The sequence below is a fragment of the Strigops habroptila genome, chromosome 1, assembly GCF_004027225.2.
Source record: "Strigops habroptila isolate Jane chromosome 1, bStrHab1.2.pri, whole genome shotgun sequence".
NCBI classification, from domain to species: Eukaryota; Metazoa; Chordata; class Aves; order Psittaciformes; family Psittacidae; genus Strigops; species Strigops habroptila.
Window position 1 is genome coordinate 89,906,108 of NC_044277.2, and position 20,216 is coordinate 89,926,323.

General features: G+C 42.1%; 1 protein-coding gene across 16 annotated transcripts in view; it reads left to right on the forward strand.

Annotated features, from left to right (window-relative positions):
- The window catches only part of PHACTR1 (phosphatase and actin regulator 1), a 312,497-nt gene that overhangs the window by 160,715 nt on the left and 131,566 nt on the right, over positions 1 to 20,216 (forward strand). For 2 of the 16 annotated variants that reach the window (XM_030482435.1, XM_030482445.1), the window contains exon 1: positions 2,146 to 2,411. The exons of 8 other annotated variants lie outside the window; for them this stretch is intronic. In XM_030482435.1, coding sequence (XP_030338295.1) covers positions 2,162 to 2,411 — 250 coding nt within the window. In that variant the 5' untranslated portion in view covers positions 2,146 to 2,161. Of the gene's footprint in view, positions 1 to 2,145; positions 2,412 to 2,507; positions 3,039 to 3,732; positions 3,841 to 20,216 lie in introns of those variants that run through there. 6 more of the 16 variants (XM_030482500.1, XM_030482509.1, XM_030482428.1 and 3 more) reach the window with 5 other exon arrangements.

A 20,216-nucleotide genomic window follows, 5' to 3' on the forward strand; every position in this document is an offset into this window, starting at 1 on the left:
AACATAGCAAACAGTGTCTCAGCATCAGGCATTCAAAGGGACAGGTTTTCAGTACATTAACTCATAACTACATGATACGTACATTTGGGGAATTCATCTACTTGTTCCTGAATAATTCTGCATTCCCTGTTCTCCTACCACTTATATGAAACAGCTGAGGATTTTAGATGAGCAACACATGCAAAATCAAGTCCTTTGGGGCAATACTTAACCTGAGGTGACCAACAGTATTCAACATAAACCTATATTCCTAGTCCAGTGTGCAGGATGCTTTGCGTGGCTTAGTGAATGGCAGGATTCTGCTGAGAGCATGCTTCAGCCTGTATTTCCATGAGATCCGATAGCACCGGGTCTGATTTGTGCATGCTGCCAAGAAAAGTAAAGCATTGTCATTTTTGCCGTATGTGACATCTCAAGGTTTCAACTCCAGGAGTGCCAGGTGAGAAGTCAGACCTGCATCAGAATGACGCAGAACAAGTAGGTCAGCAGTTCTGTTGCATGCATCTTCTGAGTGTCTGTGTGTGTGTGTGTGCATGCGTGTATTTGAGAAAATGGAAAACTATGGCACTGAATCCTTAAGTTTTCACTCCATCTTTCTTTAGGCAAAACTCTCACTGACTGCTTCATGTGCAGTTGAAGAGAATCAGGGCTGGTTTGGCCTCTTGTTGCCGTAAAACATGTGGCAACAATATGTGGAAATGGTAAAGAATTGCAGAGTGAGTGGATTTCTTCTAACAGCGAGCAAGGGCTTTGGCTAAAAATAAGAATGGTGTTATTCTTTGCCATGTTTCGTCTGCCCCAGTTGCACTCTCTCTGCTTAGTGCCTGCCAAACTGATAGCATGCTGAAGATTTAAAGGAGCACACTCACATTCCTGTAATAGCTAACAGAATAGCTGAGGTTATCATTTCCCCTTCAGGGTTTCTTTCCCAAAGCCTACAAGAAGCAAGTGTACTCACCTCTGCTCCCCACCTTTCTCTGTGTCACAGGCACTGTCCTGAGCTGCTGCTTTGGCAGCAGGGAAAGCTTGGACTGTTTACCGTGCCGTGAAAACAGACAGCACGTTTTGGGGGCAGCTGGGCAGCAAGGGATTGACAGTGTGTCTGGCCAGAGACCGTAATCCCCTCCAGGCTCGGGGAGCTTTGGAAGCACACTGTGGGCACCCAGGGATGATAGGGCTGCTCTCTGAGCACCTGCAATTTGGGCAGCAGACAAGGGAGACAAAGAAGGGGGTATTCATCGCCCAGATAAGCAGTCAAAACGAATTCACACTGTTTGCACCTCTGTGATCAGCCTGTCTCTGGTCAGCCTTTTCGTAGGAGGAGCAGTCCCACTGCAGGGGAGCTTGGGCTGAAGTCACCAGGCAGTGCCAGCCACTGTCAATGGCTGCCCTTGTGAGCCCCATGCCAGCCAGGACAGGAACCTCCTGTCTTTTAAAAGGAGCAAACAGCGAGAAAAACAAAGAATGAAAAGCAGGAGGGATTTGTAGGAGGGGAATTGGGTTTTCCTGGGGTATCTGATGCAGAGTGGCCCTGTGCTCTCCAAGCCGGAGCTGCTTGTGAAGGGGGGGGAGTGAAGGGGGCAGCCTGCTGGCAGCCTGTCCTTTGTGTGTAAAATACTAATTACAGTGGGACAGGCTGCCATGCCGCCCGAGCACAAAGGTGAGGTTGCTGTGTTTGCCAGGCTAGAGAGTCGCAGCGTGTCCTTGTTCTGACAGGAGACCGTGGCAGGCGGCTGTGCCCAGCATCCCAGAGGGCTATGGCCCAACGCGGGGCTTCAGTGGGTTTGGGGGCTTGCTAGAACAGGGGGAGGGCATGGGAGAAGAGCAGGAGCGGGAAGGGAAAGCGAAGGAGGCTCTGTGCTCCTGCGATGTGTGCAGCAGCAAGGTAACCAAAAACTGAACCAGGCTCCGCTTTGCCGCCAAGCATGCCTAGCGCCCGTGGCTAGGGTGAGGCTCATCGCAGGCATGGCCAGAGCGGGGACCTGCTGAGCATCCTCCAGCCAAGCACAAGTGGATTGGTTAAGGAGCAGGGTCGCGGAGGGCAGCAAGGCTCAGGCAGCGCTTCTGCCTGCTCTGCCTCCCGCCTCCCTCCCCTCTCCCCCAGCCCTCCCCTTCATCCCTGTTGTGTGTGTGGCAGCTAAACACTGAGGCGAGGGAGCGGATGGCGGATTGCACGCACGCCAGGCAGCCTGGGATGCTTGCTTTTTCTTCTTCTGGCTGCCGGCAGGGCTCGGTTTCAGACATGAGTGGAGAGAAACCTAAAAAGAAAGCTTTCTATCTAGTGAGGATGAAGCCACTGAAGGAGCCCACCACCACTAACAACAATGTCTCTTTTGTGATACACTGTCACATAGGCAAGGAGATCAAACACATTTGCAGCAACTGCAGTCGCGGGGAGGAAGCCCGTGACGGTGAGTGCTGAGATCCTGTGGGTGTAGGAGAGAGGCAGGGGAGCGCGTTTGCTTGCATGGGGGGGTGTGTGTACATGCGTGAGCTCCCGTCGGAGGCTGGGATGCTCGGCTTGCCCCTCCACAGATGCCAGGGAAAGAGAAAAGGGAGCGCGGGAGGAATGCGCTGGGCATCGATTCAGCCCGTCGATCAGAGAGGTGCCAAGAGGGACAGGTCCCCTCATTTGCCACAGAAGCTTTGTGCTAACAGTTAAGGCAACAACTCTTTTTTTCTTTCCTTTATTCCCCTAGTTGCTATAGAAATTGCTGTGTGTATTGATTGTGTTTTATTCCCATTCCGGTGAATTTTAGATCAGGGTTTTCTGCCTTGATACATCAACTTTTTCCTTGTCGTGCTGCAGTAGAGTTTGCTTAACTCAGTATCTGGAAGGACTGGTTTACCTGGAATCCAGCTAGTGTGATTTTCACCGTGCTGTCACATGGGGGAAATTGTATTTTTATTGGAATTAATATAGTGCTCTTCATCAGACAACTGTTCTCATCCCTCCCCCCTCTCCTTTTGGGACTGAGCAAAACCTCCAGAGGGTATTTAGAGAGTGACGGTGTAATCAATCACAGGTGTTGCTACAGGTAAGTATATGCTTTTTATGTTTCTGGAAATGCAAATATTTGAAGGCAACAATGACAAATTGTTTGGATTTTGCCAAAGTCAGCAATTAGGAGAAGCTGAGAGCTAAAAGGAGCATAAAAGCATTCAGGCAAAAAACAGCCTCACAGATGTTACCCTGGGTTCTTGTTCAATGTTGTATTACTTCATTTTGCTGTGTGGTTTTACACATTACTTAGGACTGAAAGCACTTGACTTAGGACTCCCTATTAACTAACGTGGTGGACAGATCTCATTTTCTGAAGGTCAGAGAAAGACTTTTTTTGTGATAAATGTGCATATGAAATTGTTATCATTTTCTGACCTGAGGTTCTCAGTAGTTGTTGGTACTTCATTTTTCAGCTTTTGTTGCTAAGGCTGATATTATTACTACTACTACTACTATTATTACTGTTATTAACCAAAGCTGCTTTCTTTTGCTCTATGCTGGTTTTTTGTCAACCACAGGTCTGCAGTTTAAATAAGTAACTGTGGTTTTGCTAATGTCTCTTCAGAATTAGCATCCTGCTAGTGTGATTATAGTTTCCTTTGATTAAAAAGCAGCTAAAGCTGAACGGAATTGCTTTTAGTGGAAAAGGGAGAAGACAGCCCAAGAAGCCTGGAAACCCACAGTGGGTTAAGCACTCTTACTGCTTATGCCACTACAGCAGAGGGAAGAATCTGATGAATGCAATGCAAAATGTTGAGCATTTTCTTTCCTCATGTGCTGCTGGTGACAGCAAGCCCCACAGATATTAAATGAAGGGCTACATGCAGCAGCAGCAGGTACTTTACACTATTAGCATGGTTTATTTATCCTTAGAAGCAAATGAAGCCATTTGTTAAAAATGTGCTTTTCTAGATTAATTAAATTGACCTAAAACTCAGTTGCATCAGCATCCTGTGCTGGGGGTTTTGGTTTGTTTTTTGGTTTGTTTGGTTTGGGTTTTTTTGCAACCTTGTACTTGAAATCCTATCATGGTAAGAAAATAACATTGCTTTCCTCTCCTTTTTTAATGTACCCATGTGTATGCATGGATGCTTATGAATGTGTAACTCCAGTTACTTGTACCTCTTAACAGACTAATAGGTGTGTATTTGGGAAGTTTATTTTCCTTTTTGTGTTTGATTATTTAGCTTTAAAGCATTAAGTACTTCAAGGGGAAGGTATGCTTCTTGACAGGAGATAATCTAGTAACCCTAGAGAGGCAAAGAGCAGAGAGACTTTCAGCCAGCAGCCTTCCAGAGCATCTCATCGGTCCATTTTCACCCTGTTCTTCTGTGGGGTAGGATTTCATTCCACCTCATGCAAATAACTTTTATGGTTATCATTTAAAAAGTAATGTTATCATGTATGATTATCATTTAAAAGTATATGTAACACAGGTACAGCCTTAATCTTTTCTTTCCCATCAGCATGCACAGCTGTGAGTTTCTTTCAGAAAGTAAAGAAACTGTAGTCCAGCTATGCTGCCTGAGCACACTCCCTGGCTCGACTCTGTTTCTCAGGGCTGAAAAATGCCAGTTTTTCCCTGGGTAGTACCTGTTCTCGACTTGTGGGGGGTTGGAGGGAAAGAATGATATAATTAACTGAAATTATGAGGTGATCATAATATCAGCAGGACAGATCAGGTACAAACCCGTAACCAGCCCAGATATGGAGAAACATACAGGGATCTCGAGATGTCTGTACATCCGCACAGTTGCACAGTCCAATGTGCACCCAGAAAGGCAACAACTTAGTACTTTTTATAAGGGAAGTGCACATAACCGTGCAATGTGGACACCCCGACCTTCCTATTCAAATCTATTTATAGTTTATAGATGGTCTTGCAGGCCTGAAACTGCACTAATGGACCCAAAAGTACTGTGTGGGTCCTGTGACCCAAGCAACTATTACATGTGCTGGAACTGTGTACAAAGACCAGGATCCAGTCCTTATAGCATAGGCAAACCAATGGGATACATTGATTTAATGCTAAAATACCCTCCAGATTGAGTTATGAGTCGTTGGATTCTAGTCATCTGCTTAATCTATATTCTCATTGTACTACTGCATTGGCAGGACTGGAGAAGAAAAATTCATGCTGAAATAGAGGCAAGTCCTTCAAAGACCACTAGTCTAGCAAAAGCGAGAGCTGTGATAACGAAGGAAAAGATGGTATCTTGGAAGACAGGTCATGTAATTTGGAGAGAAGTCGGTGAAGGAATTTGGCCATGTAGATAGGCTCACTGACGTAAGGATAAAGGAGGTTGATGTGGATGCAGCATTTTGATGAGGAAAAAAGTAAAAAGTGAGAAGCTCAAAGAGAAGCAGGAGGTTACAGTAATGAAGATGGAAGTGTGAGACACTTTAGCATTGGTCTAAAAGTAATGGATTTATTTAATGATAATACCGTTGGAAAATAGAAAACACAGAGAGGGGTGTATAAAGCACTAATACTGACAGTTTGGATGGAGGAACAGCAGAAATGGCATTGGAAATGGAGAAGTAGTGAAACCGAGGGAAGAATGAGGTGTGTGGCTTCATCCTGTGAAGTGTGAGTGGCCACGGGACATCCAGGACAGGATGCCAGACAGTCAGTCAGACATGGTAGGCTGAACTGAGAAGGAATATAAAGATACAAGTCCCTTCCAGGAATTAAAGAACAATCAGGGCTGAGCTCTGAATTCTGCCAGAGGAGGGCTGCAAGGTAGATGTTGGGAGAAGCAGGATGGTGAGTAGTTGCAAAAGTCCCAAGAAAAGACAGAGAAGTGAGGAGACAACACAAGTGGAGGTATTTTGAAAGTGCCAGAAGCATGAAGAGGAGTGAAAATATTTTCTGAACGTAAATGTGGGAAAGTGACTCATAAGCTTGTGGAGCTTAAACTGCAAGAGACTGAGACCGAAGCAAGAGGTGCATTGGGACTGTGTGATGCTAAACATCTCCGGGTACGTACAGAGCACTTCTCAATGTACTGATTTCACTGGCCTCTGGGAGGGTTGTAGCTGTGCTGGGTCACAGCAGATGACATGATTGATGAGCAAAGGAACAGTAGTTAGAGGAACAAATACAGGGAGAAAAGATTTGGCTGGATTTTATTTGAGGTGTTCATACACTGAAAACTGACTGCAAATCTCAGTTTCCTGCAGAAGTCTGAGCCTGGCTCTGGAACATGTTTTAAATGCATCTCTACTTCAATGTGGCTAGAAAGAACTGTGGAGGTTTCAGACGTACCTAGAAAAAAGAAAACAAACTAGAAGGAACGAGTGGAGCTATCGAAGTGGGATACTTTTGACTTTTATGCCGGGGATCTGAGAAGACAACTTAACTGGAAAGCAGTTACCTAACAGTGCATTTGAAGAGAGGGACTGCACAGAGAAAAGCGTTTTTTGTCAGTGGCAAATGAGGGTTTCAGCTCAGTTCCCACCTCTGCAGAGGATCTCTGGGAGGCTTCAGATGTGTCCATTTGTGTATTGCTCCATACCTAAGTTCCTTGTCTGTGAAGTGGAGATAGTGGGATTTCCTTTCACCTGCCTGCTGGTCTGTAAATAGACTGTGAGTCCTTTGGGGAAGAGGGGAAGGCTGTCTCTTGTCATTTGCATTTCTGCTGCCAAGGGCAGTGGGGCTCCAGGTTTTTGGGAAGTCTAGGTACAAAAGTAGTGCAAATATAAAGAATATTAAGAATGAACATGGCTGAAAGCTTTCATTCAGAGTCTAAACCCAGTCTGTTTATTTTGTGCTCCTATACTTCAGGGTTTTGCTGTTTAAGCAGAAATGATTCATTATCTTATGCATGAAAATCAGTGTGGACTGAGATACTGTTGCCGTAGGGATTCCAACACTGGTTTTACTGCTGCTGTCTTTTTACTAGAGCTTCCAGATAAGTATCTTTTCCAAATTGAAAGGGGGATCTGGGGGTGGGTGGGGGTAGGTGTGTGTGATTCCCACCTGGAATTGACAACTTATTTTTTTCGACCAGGAACTTTGAGAACATTTACTTTATTGTCACTTAAAGAGATTGTCTCCCAGGACATTATTTTGCTTCCAAAAAAAGTAATTATTAAATGAAATAGTTATCTTCTAGACAAGCTGTAAGCCCTGCAAGAGCTGTGTATAAAAATAAGTTTTCCTCCACTAATTCTCACATTTCAAACAGTAACTGCTCTTCCATTCCCATCTCTTGAGTGAGCGCAGTATGTGGCTATGAGGCATTGCAGTCATTTACAATTATACCTGTTAAAAATCTTAAAATATTTTTGAAGAAAAAAATTAGACTACAGAGTGGAAAAATAGGCAAAAAAACCCAGCATACCTGATCCTGCTGTGAAGTGTGGGAAGCTGAAAAACATGTTTGAGGTTTCAATGGCTGATATAATTATGCAATGTGTGTCTTTAGTCTCTGAGAGATAGTTACCTTAAAGAAAGAGGTAGAGGGGAAAGGTGTGGGCTTTCACTGCAGAGTGAAATATGTCTCCTTGACAGTAGAGATCATAAAATTGGTTTATTTTTATCAGTTGAACTCTGTAGTGTTTGATTTGGGTGTTTTATTTTGGTGCTAGGCCAGAGAAAGTTGTTGAGGTTGAGCAAAGATATTCCACATCCCATCAGGCTGCTGGGGAGCCAGGCAGGACACTTTTCACCAGCATCGCTTTCTGCTTGGGAAGACACAATCCCTCAGCATTTTGCAGGCTGAGAATAAATGTGCCCTTCTAGGAAGAAGGTGTGATTCCTACTCATAGCAAAATCCCAAGGCAGGCAGGACACTGTCATTTACCTTTCCCTTACTGGGGGGGGGGGGGGCTAGAGTCACAGAGCCCCACTCCCATCAGTGTGCCTTGCGTGTTAGGGACTAACAGAAACTCATCAGCTACTTGTGGTTTTGTCCTGAGATCAGAGACTGAACAGGGCTGCGCTGTGTTGGTGTGGCTGGGCATGGCCTGCAAGCAGGGAGGAGAGGGGCGAGGAAGGGAAGAGGAAGAAAAAGGTCAATTTGGGCTGTAAGAGAGTGTACCTCTGAGTTATATACTAAGACTAGCAAATGTAAATGCCAGCCAAAGATGTGTGAGGCTTTCCTTAAACGCTAGCAGTTATTTCAGTTGGCTAGTCTGCAGTAAAAGGAAAGAAAAAGGATGGGGAAAGAGAGGAGGGATTACATCTTCTATCTTTATATCCCAAAATAAAGCTGAAGAAACACCACGAAGCTTGAGGCAAGTCATTAACTGCTCATGTGCATCTCTGTAGATACTAACTCATATCCTGTTAAACTGCCTGTAGCAAAAACTGCTGGCCACAGAATAAGCCAGTTGTATACCATTCTACGTGAGGCTATATTGGCGGTGGGAAGCTCACAGCCACGTTTACACTGGCTGTCACCCAGCAGAGCTCTGAGCTTACTTTGAAGGGCCGTGGAAGATGCCTTGTTCAAAACTGCAATCCAATTCACATTATTAACTGAAACTGTAGGAAAAATATAGGTAGTAAATGAGGTCTTTGCTGTGATAAATTACACAGTATGGGGGAAAAAGCTGTATACAAGATTGGGTTGAGCTTTCACAAACGTATCTAAGTCTTGTTTTCCAGTGAAAACTCTTGTGTCCCTACTGGAGAAATGTTAGCCACCTTTTCCAAGAATTCTGTATATCTGTGTCATTGATTTGAGGAGTTTTAGGAACAAAACCAACAAAAATGATGAAATTAGTCACAGTGGCTGAACACCCTCTCATTTTTATTACTCGGTATTGACGTAAGGACACTGATAAGAAGACACCTTGATTCTTCGGGTCTTCAGAGAGAGATGCTGGCCTGTTTCAGTCCTGTGTCCTCTCACTGATTTCTCTCCTTTTCAATGTTGTAACTCAGTCATCATCTTTTGATAGCATCTTACCATCCTGTTCTCCATTCTGAGAACCAAGTTTAAAGTCTTGGGATATGTAAGCCTCTTAAATGTAAAGATTAGGGCAACACTGAACACACAATGAAAAATCAGTTTCTTGTGGGCAGTTCAGAAAAGCAGATAAAATGCCATCAAGTGTGGTGAAAGCAATACAGTGGTTTTCCTGTATTTAACAATAATGCTCTGTTCTAAGTATTTGTTGTCATCTTGAGTAATATGCCTAGTTTTGATTCTTCTGTATCAAGTTAGGTGCGTCAGAAATACATGACAGAACTATTTGATAAACCGTTAAAGGCCACAAGTTTTCCATGTGTAAAGGGGGCAGGCAATACGTAAAAAGAGAGGCAAGATGTAGATGACAGCATAGATCATGGAGGAGCAGGTTCTCATCTCACTCTGCTATTACCAGAGCACTTCAAAACATCCGATATTGACCTGGCTGAACAAGCTTGGCTTCCTGTGCCCTATTTTGCATCATCTGTATGTCCTATTTTATGCTTTGATCCCTGCCCAGGTGGACAGTTAGTTTCCATTTCTGTGTTTTGTTTTTTCTGAGTACTTCCCTTACTTGCATAGAGATGTTTCTCCTAGGGGATGGTTTGCACAGTTGGCCTCTTTCTTTTTTGAAACTTGGGATTCCTTAGAAGAAAATGAGGTACATGGAAGTATTTCACTTTACATGCATTATTGTTATTTTATTCATTAATTTCACCGCCTATCAGAGCTAAGCAGCAGAGAAATATTAGGTCTGTAGGGAATAGGTCAGAAGACAGTATTCTGCCATGTGACATCTTTTTCTTTCTTCTCTTTTTGTTTGACTTTTCTTTTAGTTTGTAACCACTACTATTTATATCAGTTTGTGCTATTATGATACCTTCTGCCTCTGTTTAGAAATGTGAGTTCATATATTAAGCAGCAGAGTTCATTTATGGGCTCCTTGATTGATGAGCAAAAGCTTATCCTTTGAGTATACTGTTGTATTTATAACATTATCATTCTTTTGCTACCTCAGCAAAAGAAGTAGGCATTCTACATCTGGTTTTGTATTGTAAGATTTTATTCCTTAATCCATTTCAGTGGCTGATAGTAAATGTCTAGCTATTCCTTTGTATCTCCTGAGATTGTCTTATTTGTAATCAGACAATATGGAATTTAGCTTCCTGTTGTTGTCACCTTATTCAGCCCCCAAGTAGCCAGAACGTAATTGCAGGAGCACAGTATAAGTGCATGTAGTACTACTACCTTGCTAACAGTCTGCCAGGTTGTCTAAGATTAATTGGATATGTTTGTAGTCTGTTAAATCAATTATGCCAGGTCTTGCACATCTTCCCAAATCCGTTAGCCAAAATCCAGCATCAGGGCAATGTGCAGTTGAAGGGCAGCACCAAAGTGTACAGTGGTTAAGCCAGTTCTGCCTGGATGTTGCAATTGCTTTCTTAGAAACTGGAGGGTACTATGATGTTTGCCGTTATCTAGATGGATGCAGCAAAGCTGAAAAGGGCTGTAGTTGGGACATACTTCAAGGCCCCATTTTTCCTTTGTGACTTTAATTTGCACACTTCTCTGAAAATGATGATGTTCTTGCCATTCCTGTGAGCTGGAAAACTGTCCCCTTGCTGTTTTTTTTGCTCTTGTGAAGTGACATGAATCTTCACTGGTCTGTTGCTTTTAGTGTCCTTGTCTTGGGAAGGATTGGGCAGAGAGGAGTAAGGTAGTGTTTGATTTGTCACTGTCATCTACCCCTGACTTTCCTGGCTTTGGGTCCAGCTTACTGAAGATGAGACAGATCTAGCAGAGCTTCTGCCTTTGGATGAGACTCTTGGATTCAAAAGAAGATGAGTTATTTCAACAATGAACACATGTAACCACCATAATTTAAATCAGAGACAAAATCAGTCATTATAAAACCACTTGCTGTAGCTTTGGAACCACTACACATGTCTTTCTGGCTTGGTTATGCCCAGGCCACCCTGTTTAAAGAATGTCCCCAGAATCACGGTGCTCATCAGCCATCACAAAGAGGTGCTGTTGAGAGAGGTCTCATGGGTACGCACTATTCCTCCCCAGAGGAAAACTGCAGATGCCAAGTGAGATAAGAGATGACCACAACTGACAGTCTCTGCAGATTTTCTCTGCATAGATAGTGCAAATTTTGAAGGTTTGAAAATAGGACTCAGGAATAAAAAACCCAAACATTTTGCCAGCTCCCTCCCCCAGAAAGTAAAACTGTTTCCAAAATGCTCAAAGAGAAGAGGATGGTAGGTTTCTGTATATGTATGCTTCATAGTGTGCTAGTCAGGACATGGACTGGGGTGAGAGACACTTAGGCTCCAAGACTTTGGTTTGTGTAACTGAGATTACATGTCTTTAGCCCTAACAACAGAGGCATTCAATCTCAGCTCTTACTGAATCTCTGAAGCCCAAGGCTTGCAATTTAGATGTACAACCCTTTGTACAGGGAAGGCTCAGTGCATCTGTCGCTTGGGACATTTTGGAAAGGATGTAAGGTATCCTTCAAATCTTTTCTTTCCTTCCTCCTGCCCTGAGCTGTGCAGCCCAAGACTAGGATGACGGGCTTAGCGCTGTATTCAGCAGACACACTCCCCTATCACTGCTTAGGAGAAGGGGCTTGCCCTCTGTCATATTTTGTGTGACACTTTTCAGGCCATTAGTCTAATGGCTTTCTGCAATAGGAGTGCAGGGAATAAAATTTAAGCGGATCAGATTATTTAATTTATCTTGGGAGATTTTGGTGGCAGAGAATGATTTTTATTTCACCTTGCCTCCTAAGAGAAGTTGATTATCCGTTTGAAAAAACAGAGAGTGGTAGTGTTTTAAATCTTTCCTTCTAAAGGTCTGGAAGCACAGAAGTCTCATGACGGTAATGTTGAGAATATCAGGTCATTTTTAGAAAACCATGTCTAAGTTTTTGATGACAGTATTCTATGTCTTCAGCAGTGGGCTGAGGGATGTACAGCTTCAACACCTTTGTCCTGAATGTTAGTTATCCTTTTGACACAGATTCAAGAATCAGCAGATGGAGATGTTGGTAAGCAGACTTGAATGCATTGGGGATCTTCAGATAAATAATTAGAATACTCATTAACTACATCCTGACAAATGAGCCAGACCTGGAAATGTCACTGTGGTCTACTGCATCCACAGTCCATGTACTAGCAAGCTTCTCTGAAGTATCTGTGATCCATATATTTACATCCACATGGCCCATAGCTATGGTCCCTAAGGTCAGCAGTCCATGTCATAAGGATTATGGCACTGGCTTTATCTCTCTTTACCCATCCATTGAGTGCAGCTGCTTTGACATTTCCAATATTCAGATATTATCTGAGGCAGCATGTGGGCAGCTCCAATGTTTTTTTTTAACATGGAGACTTTGTCAACCTTGCTTTTGGAAAAGTAAATAAATAAATAAAAGCAGTAGAAACATTATTTTCTTCTACATCAGCTGAAATTGAACTGATACAGACTGTGTGTCATGCTGCTATAGAGCTTTATAGCATCTTCTCTTTCTCATTTTACTTTCCAATCTGCTTAAAATGTCAATACTGCTAAAAATTCAGATGTACAGGCTGAACAGTCAGCAGTGTAATTGCACAGACGTGTGGATGGATGGATGGATGGATGGACAGACAGATGGATAGTGGAAGCTATTTGAACCAGAAGTTGAACCAGTATTAAGAGACCTCTTACCTCTCCTCCTCCCACACGCCAGCAAAACAGGATGCTCTCCTTATGCTAGCACAGTGGGTTTATTGGATAAATGGCTTTGAAATTTAGGTTCAGCCAGAAGGAAAAGCCAGGTGCAGAGACTTATGTGGAACTTAGGCTGTTTGAATCTGAATTGTACCCTGCTGAGAAATAGTAGTGAGATGACTAAAGCTTTCATTAATAGTTACAGCCTCAAAATAATTGTCTGCTGGTTTATAGCCATAAAGGTGACAGGTTGTGGGTGAGCACTTATAGCCACAAGGGTGAATGATCTGTGGTGGCACTTAAGATGGGATTTGCTGCCTGCTCCACCATCTTAATGAAGAAGAGCAATTTCTGACTGCCTACTCTCTTCAGCAGCCAGTCTTTGCCTCCTCTAGCTGCCATTGGAGAGAATTAGACATGATACCTAAATGGGGGAGCTCGTGGGGCTCAGTTATTAGCTTCCCTTCCTTCAAAGTCCCCTCCGCCTAAGTCGCATGTATAAATAAGTCAGAATTCAGGAGGTATTTTATTTTCTCATGTGTTCCCTAAAAATAAAGACAGCATTTGGCCTGCGTTGTTGACCCTAGGAAAGTACTCCAGTTACTAATATGGGTTTGGCTTTCTCTGCATTTCTGTCATCTGAGTCAACAAGCACCATTTTCATTGTGAACTCAATATGCTTGTGCTGTGCATGGAAACCCATGAACCTAAAAAGAAAACCAGGGAGATCCTGTGCTTCCAGTGAACTGATCTAATTTCTTCCATTCATCTCAAGTTGGCAGAACAGCCAGTTCACTAAGCAGCAAGACAGGCGTCAGCTCACTAATGCATTTTCAGGCATTGCATAGAGGCTCAAGACGGACAGTTCTTGGTGATATTTTTCTTTGGGGTTGCTCTCATTTGTTTTTCTTTCCCTCAGCTGCCTTTGGACATGGGCCCTGTGTGATAAAAAATAAAAATTGCAAGCCTATATGAAGATGGGTGGTAATTTTAGAATTCAGCTGTTCTGAGCTAGTACAGCTATTCCCTGTGTTGAGCAAACAAATGGAAGTGTTCTTCACCTGCTAAGATTAATGTATCTCAGATTTTTGCAGTATTATTGTTGTATTTGTGGTACACTAGGCTCCATTTTTATATGTTTGTGCATAAGTACCTCCAAGAATATCTGTTTTGTTTCTTTTCTCCTTTCTGTATACTTGGGAGATTTGTCATTTTGAGCACCATCACAAACATTGTAAAGCTTGAGGTACTCAGCCAGATGTCATGGTTCAGGCCAGTCCATGACTTGCAAATTCAAGCAAAATGCTTTATAAGTAAAGAGATTTTGAAAATCAAGTTTGCATGGCAAAGACTCCAGTTCAGTTGGAAGAGCATATGTGCAGGTTTTACTTTTGGCTTGACAGAAAGGGATCTGTGAAACTTGTAGGATGTTGCATAGATACTTTGCCCCAAAGAGATCAGTACTTAAAATTGAAAACATTGTTCCCCATGGGTTATACGGACAGAGGCAATTTATATTGTCAAAAATGCTCAGAAAGACTTATGTTGTAGTTGTGTTTTGTAGTTTTTTATCTGCTTAGTAGCAGAATCTTGATAACTTTGAGAGGAAAATTTCATCATTTAGGGAAGTCAGATTTCGTCAGATTTCATCAGTTTGTTCTTTTGTCCAGTGCTAGCAGTGAAGGGGTGAAAAAAGATTGTTTTGTTTTAATTGTAAGAAATCTCAGGTTTGGAATGGGTTTTATCCTACATCTGTATTGAAATGAAACCTCATGCAGATGCCTATTACAGTTACCTTCACAATGTTGCAAAATGAACTTTACTGCCAATTTCATGGTCAACTGGCTCTGTATAGGCACATCCCATAAAGCTGAGGGTGCGCCGCTCACATTTGCACCTCACAACATGCCACAGGTTCCTCTCTCAAACACCACAGAAGGGGGTCATTCCCATAATATAAAGGAAAGTAGTCATAATGACTGCTGTAATGTTTTCTCTGCCCATTTCTTTTTCTGTAGGTGAATTTCAGCATGCTGAAAAGACCCCTTTTACAGCTTTGGCCAATTAAGTCCTCTGACATCAGTAAGGAGGCACGTTTTACCATGCAACCAGCATGTCTCAACCCCACGTGAGAACAACCACGCATAATGCAATTCATCTTCTCTTGCTCCTCCTGCTCATCTTAATAGTCACAAACAAAGAGCAGAGGGCCATATTTTACCTTAATTTGGAAAGATTTGATAGCCCAGAAGGCAAAATAGATCTCTAATTCCTAAGATGGTCATCCAGTCGCTAGATGGCTTGAGTAAGGTAATCTTACCCCTTGTGACCTTCACCATTCAGTTTGGTATGGTCAGGATTTCATTCATTTCTCTCTGCTAACATTATTTCCATGCATAAAGCCACTGGAACTATTTCAGTAGCTTTTTCAGTGATTGTATTTTCTTGGTTCCCTGTACTATTTTTTTCCCTTAGCTCTGATCTAAACTTTTTCTCATTTTCTGAGCTATTTCTGGTTGCTGGGCTTAGAATTATTCATGAACTTGAAGCTATGTGCATATATACTTCCTTTGACTGTAACATTTCTGAGGTAGATATACCAATTTGATTACCTGATGGGCTCCATCTTTTTTTAAAGACAGCAGCTTTTTTAAAACCAGAGGCTTTCCTCTAAATCAACTGAGCAAGAGCAATAGCCTGCAGAGCTCAGCAGCCATGAGACACCATAGAACTTAATGCTAAAAAGAGAGGGTGAAAAAAAGTGAAATCACAGCTATGAAAATCACACAGAAATACTCTGTGTGTTTTAGCCAGCAGCCCTCCATGCTTTATTCATGACTTTAAAGGAGTCGTGGATATTTTTCTCCTCTTTGAGTACTCGTCTCTGAAACTCAAGCCTCCACCATAATTGCCTAAACAGGTATTTCACCACAGCCAAGGGTCTAAACTAACCATCATTTGAATCAACAAAAGAATTCCCATTATAGCGGCAATCAGCAAAGACCATATGTAGCTGCACTTAGGTAGGCAAAGCAGAAGTATTCAGTCTTTCTTTTGCATTCCATAACATGGATACAGACTGTATCCTGTCAGAGTCTAGTGAAACATACTATTTTTTGCTAGGCTATTACTGACTCTGTTTTTAACTCACATTTATGCTCATTATAAATGTGCCATTTGGTATCATTACTCTTCTGCTTTTGGCCAACCTCCTATCAATTTCTTTAAGGAAAAGAAATAGAAGTTTCTTTTTCCCAAGAGGAGCAATATAGATTTTACAAGGGAGTGGTTTGAACTTTCTAGCTATTAAATGAAGTACTTTTTCTTTTCTCCCAGCCATTAAAGTAATTAAAAACTTAATTTTTTATCTTTATGATGATAGTGGTGAGAGGGTACCATTGTGTTTAGAAAGTTTAATGTTGGTAATGCCATTTCCTGAATACGATTACTTTGAATAAGAGCACATGCCCCTCTCGGGTTTCTGAATAGTCTAAAGATATGCCTTCTAAAGTGCACATTTTTGGTAAAATAAAATAAAAATATTGGGTATTCCTGCATGAGAACTTCCAAAGATAAAGATCAGAAATTGCTTAGTCCACCAAAAACCTGCTAAGAAATTAGAATCATTGAAAATAGTTTTCCTGGGGTTTCTCAAAATAAACAGCCAGCCTTTACCACTAGTGGTTTGTTTTCAGGAAGGTGGAGAACTTCCCTTCCATGAGGTTCCCAGGGAAAGGTCTCATGGAAGGTGCTCACCAAGGTGCTCTTAGGTGAGCAATTGTGTCTGCCTCTGTCCATATGGCAAGCAGGAAAATTATCACCCAGTAGCACAGGCTTTGCAAAATGCGAGCAACAAACCCATGAGCTTCCATGGTCTGGATCCTTTTCTTGGATTACTTTTATATATTGCAGCTGAATTTGCAGTTCAGGCTGGTATCAGAGAGAAATCCAACCATGAAAATGTAATCATTACCTGCCCCTTCAAGAAGACACTTTGCTATCAAGTCTAAACAAAATATAGGGAAAAAAATGTTATGTGCTGTTATCTCCTCCCAGCTTGCCATTTAGGAAGGGTAAAATTTCCCTTCCTTTCAAGCTGATGTTTCTTACCAGAGCAATTCCTGGTACCTGTGGAATTGTCTTCCTGTAGCCCCAAGAAAAGTAGGATATCTGGTTTGCTTCTGCTGGCTCTGTTTTTCTCTTGATTGGCTTTTGGTTGTGCTCCACTTGTCGTGGCTGCTCCTAGACCCATTTTGGAGCTGCTGAGTCTCCATACTGTGTGGTGCCCAGGACAGACCGGTGGGTTCTGCTCTAGGGTCTGAACAACCAAGAGTGAGGAGCTGCAATACTGTTTACTGGATTTAGCCTCAAATCTGTATGTAATAAATACTTAAGAGATGTAAAACCCAGTGAGTAATAAGAGCAATAAGGTATACACAAAATAGCTGATACCAGTGAAATCTAACAATCCTTATTTTCTGTAATTGCAGGGTTTATAGAAAGAGATTATGTAGCTACTGATGACATAACCTGATAAAGTGCTTTTGTTGCAAGTAAAATTCTTGTGCACTATGTTATAATACAGAAAATACTTGCTGTTTTGACAGATTTCATATCAATAAAGACATTTTCATAGTGATGCATGCAGTGCAGTATAGTTTGCAAAGGTTAAAAAAATGGCTTTCAGATTGCAATCAGCATGAATAATTAATGTTTTACGTCAAAATGTGGGGAAGTCGAAAACAGGGTCCTAAAGGGATTTGACTTGCAGAGCTATTCTTTGCCTTCTGTTCCGACAAGAAAAAATAAATGGACTGAAAAGGAGAGATCAAGCAGAGAGCAGAGCCATACCGTGGTCTGAAACAGGCAAGTGTAAAAGGTGGGAGATTTAGTTACACGTACAATGCAAAGTGCTACACACCTGGGGAGAGAGATTAATTGGCAGAGGTTTGGAAAATGTGAGTGCTGTTTAGCATGCAAAGGAAAGCTACTGACAGCCTCTTCATGGCTCATAAACCTACTACACCAACCCAGTCAGTGCCACTGCAAATGTGTACATCCAGTGGGAGCTGTTGTCAACCGGAGAGGTAATCATCCTCGTTTGGCAAGACTGCATTTAGACTGCTGCATGCCATACCTTGTCTTTCATTGGGAAACAAACCCTGGAGAAGTTAGGAAAAGTTTAAATGGGCAATTCAGATAGTAAAGGCAGGGCTGATGAAAATTAATTCCAGGTGCAAAGGGAAATTAAAGGGAAATAACTGAACAGATGATAATAGAAGAGCAGAAAATTATTTTCCTGAAAGAAAAACAAGGTGGTTTTTTTTTTTAATTGAAAGTGTTCCCATTCAGGTAAAGAGAAGACATAAGTACTCAGCAATTAGTCGTTCAGGTTTACTGTCATTTCAAAAAGACACATGATGTGTCTACATCTTGTATTGAACAAAGCTGCTGGAACAAGGTCCGTGCAATCTGAAGTGAAGGATATTCAGGGTGCAGAGTTCCAAAGAAACTTTGCAACAGGAGTTTGAAACAAATCTGCAGAATAAAGACTGGTTGGATGTGGATTGGGAATAAGGAGTATTACATTGAGGTTTTTTTATTTACACAGAGTTATTGTCATTAAGTAAAATGGCACATTTAGTGAATTACATCTTCAGGGCCAAGATTATTTTCAAACTGTTAATAGAGATTTGTGCAAATGTAACAGAAAGGATAATGTAGCCATTGGTGTTTCCTAGGAAGGCTTCAAATCTAACTTTGTGCAGTAAACTGCTGTTAAGACAATAATGTATCTGATCATGAACGACAAGTGTTAAGAAATGGTCTGAGAGAAAACCTAGTGTGATTACTGGTGGGGAAGGTAATATTAAAGATCATTGATAAGATGGGTGGGCTTCGGGCTTCAGCAGTGAAATTGCTCTGTCTCCCCAGATGTGGTAAGAGTGTTTTTTTCTTCTAAAATGGAACCTGGGTATACTATATGTCAGCAACATTAGTTGATGCAATGATTCCCAGACAGATGTGGAAATGATAAAACTACTTGTCATTCACCAGGAAAACTTAGTAACTTATGTTGTCTTTGGGAGGGTCTGTGATCTGCCTGCTAAGGTTCTCAAATCCAAAAAGTAGGAGACCCCTATGTTGTCTCTTAATGGACCTTCTGGAAATCGACACCGTACTGAAAGATGTGAGAAACTCCTAAGAACATACAGATGAGGCTTCTTTTTTCTTGGACTGATAAATTGATTGTTTTGAAGAACTGCTTTTCAAACTGCCTTTCCTAGACTTACTGATTTTGTCCATGTCAGGTGTTCTTGCAGTACATTACAGCTCACAAACCTCGAAGTGACTGAGGTCAAAAACCCCTCAAACCTAGGGTTAGCTTCAGAATGGAAAAAAAAAAATAAAATATGGAGGAGAGGTAAGAGAAGAAATTAGCTTTTTAGACCTCTTAGTGTTTTAAGTCTTTGTAGTATATTATAATCATGTTTGTAAAATTTCTTTTACATTACTGGGATGCAGAATATTTTGATTTGTGGTGCTTTTTCTCATTAAAACCACAAGTCTTGCTTAATGCTCAATCTGTATAAACATCAAATGTCTTAGGGACTACAGTAAAATCATGAGAGCTGTCTCACAGCCAAACAGCCTGTGTAAAGCTGTCAGGTTTGGTTTCTCCATTGCTATTCTGGGAGGACATCTTGGACAGGAGAAAGTGTGAGGGGAGTGTATCGCCCTCTTGCCATAATTGCAGGTCCCAGCATCTCTCTGTGTCACAGCAAATCTCAGATTCTGGAAGAAAATCAGAAAAAGCTCCCAAAAGCACCAGGTATCAACAGTAATTGTGACCCATAAACATCATGTTTGTGGCACCGGCCTCAAGATGAGCCCTCAACAGTGTGAATACAGGCACCAATGCACGTGGCAGTTCCTTCTCCCAGTTGAGCAGACTGATGAAGCTGGGACTGCTGTGACTGCTTTCCTCTTTGATGGCACAAAAACTACCAAGTGCAAGGCCTGGTTGGTTTCCATTTGTGCAAGTACCACCTTTTTTTGGGAACAGCAAGGGTGTGAAACCAGCCTACGGAGCCTGCTGTCAGCAGTGGGTGTCACAGCCCACAGCCAGTCAATAGTCATTAGGAGCCAAAAAGGCAGAGAAACCCAGCCAACTTGAGCAAAAGATGCAGCAGCATAGAAGAGCGCAGAAATCTGGCGCTTACTTCTTGCATCATGGTCTGCTTTTATTCTTACTGTATTAAAACTGTCATGGCTTTATGCTAATGTGTTTCACTCCTAGCTAGCAATCATTATGCTTTGAATTAGCAGTGCTCTTGAGAGTAGTTTTCATGAAAAAAAATGAGGTAGTCCTTCTGAGAAATAGGAGCAAGACAGGAAAAGAGCTGTTACTTGCATTAGCTTGGAGCTGTATGTCTTTGGAGAGGATGAAGGAGAAGGGCTACGTTCATGGCTGATGGAGAGCACAGCAGGACTCCCGGGGCACAGATCTGTGTGAGAGATGATACTGAAATTCAGGGAAGGGCAGTCAAAATATGGAAATGGTTTTGACG